The 1168-nt window shown below is 39.6% G+C and overlaps 2 protein-coding genes across 2 annotated transcripts; both read left to right on the forward strand.

The window, feature by feature from the left end:
• Positions 1–14: 14 nt before the first annotated feature.
• On the forward strand, positions 15–590 carry EIN_416130 (hypothetical protein; the record flags this gene model as incomplete). Its single annotated transcript, XM_004185605.1, has 1 exon — positions 15–590. One exon carries the CDS (start codon positions 15–17, stop codon positions 588–590), a length of 576 nt encoding a protein of 191 aa, XP_004185653.1.
• Positions 591–706: 116 nt separating this feature from the next.
• Positions 707–1111, forward strand: EIN_416140 (hypothetical protein; the record flags this gene model as incomplete). The annotated part of the gene is made up of 1 exon (XM_004185606.1): positions 707–1111. A coding segment is annotated over one exon (405 nt), but the record flags the coding sequence as incomplete, so codon positions are not given.
• Positions 1112–1168: the final 57 nt, after the last annotated feature.

Genomic DNA, 1168 nt, shown 5'->3' on the forward strand with positions numbered 1-1168 from the left:
AGGAATCTCTCTACATGGGAGCTCACCATGATGTCATTAATCCCGTGGAAGAGCTTTGGTCACTCGACCACGGAAAATCTATTTATAGAAATAGCATGCCACGTGACACGTTTAAATTCATTTCTTCACACATCGAAACTTACGATGTGGGCCAGCCAGATGATGTTTGTGATGATGCATCAGACACTTCAGATGATGGGGATGTCGAAGAAAAAGAGGAAGCTGACAACGGACCAGAAGGAGAGTATTTCAACTGCGCGGAATATTCAGATCGAGATTTCAGAGATCTCTCTGAAGAGCAACTCAGGAAAGATGTCAGAATCAAAAGGGGCATAGTTGGTAGTGGAGTTGTTAAAGTCGTCCCTGCAATAACTCCAAATGCACACGACAGCTTTTCTAGAATTAGAGTGATTTTAGATAAGTTTATTTTTAACCTTGTCAACCAAACCTATTACAAACCTAGTAATAGTGTTTCGGTTGACGAACATTTGTGTTCTTATAAAGGGCATATGTGGGCTAAGGTGTTTATTAAGTCTAAGCCTGGACGTTATGGTATAAAGTTTTGGGTTTGTTCTATTTTTATTAAATGAGTTTTATTTATGAAGTCAAAAATGACGGATAGTTATTATTGGTTTGACATGTATGATCAAATTTAATAATTTAATTATTTGTTTATTTGAGTATTTTATAGTTTTCTAACTCGTAGATGTGTGCTGACTGTGAGACAGGAATGACTCTAAACCTCCAAATGTACTGTGGTAAGTGTAGTGGTAAGGAGGACAATCAGGGCTTTAGAGTTGTCAGGGACATGGTGCTACCCATGTTATGCCGTGGTAACAAGTTTACCGTTGTGTGTGACAACTTCTTCTGTACGTTAAGGTTGTCACACTACCTTGCTTCATGTGGGTGCCAACTTTTGGGAACCATGAGGATTAATAGGACAGAACTTCCTGACGAAGCAAAGACCATCAAAGGGAGAACTCCCGATACCACCATCTTTTTCTCGAAAGGAAAGTGTAAGCTCATCTCTTACTTCAACGAGAAAAAGAAGCTGGTATTGGTCTTGTCAACCTGCCACGAAAAGAATGAAATTGAAGTCGTCGAGCAGGATGTGTTCATTGGCAAAGAAAAAATGACAATACACAAACCCCAGCCCATCCTTGATTAC

Source organism: Entamoeba invadens (genome assembly GCF_000330505.1).
Source record: "Entamoeba invadens IP1 unplaced genomic scaffold scaff_1105074726111, whole genome shotgun sequence".
Lineage (NCBI taxonomy): Eukaryota > Evosea > Mastigamoebida > Endamoebidae > Entamoeba > Entamoeba invadens.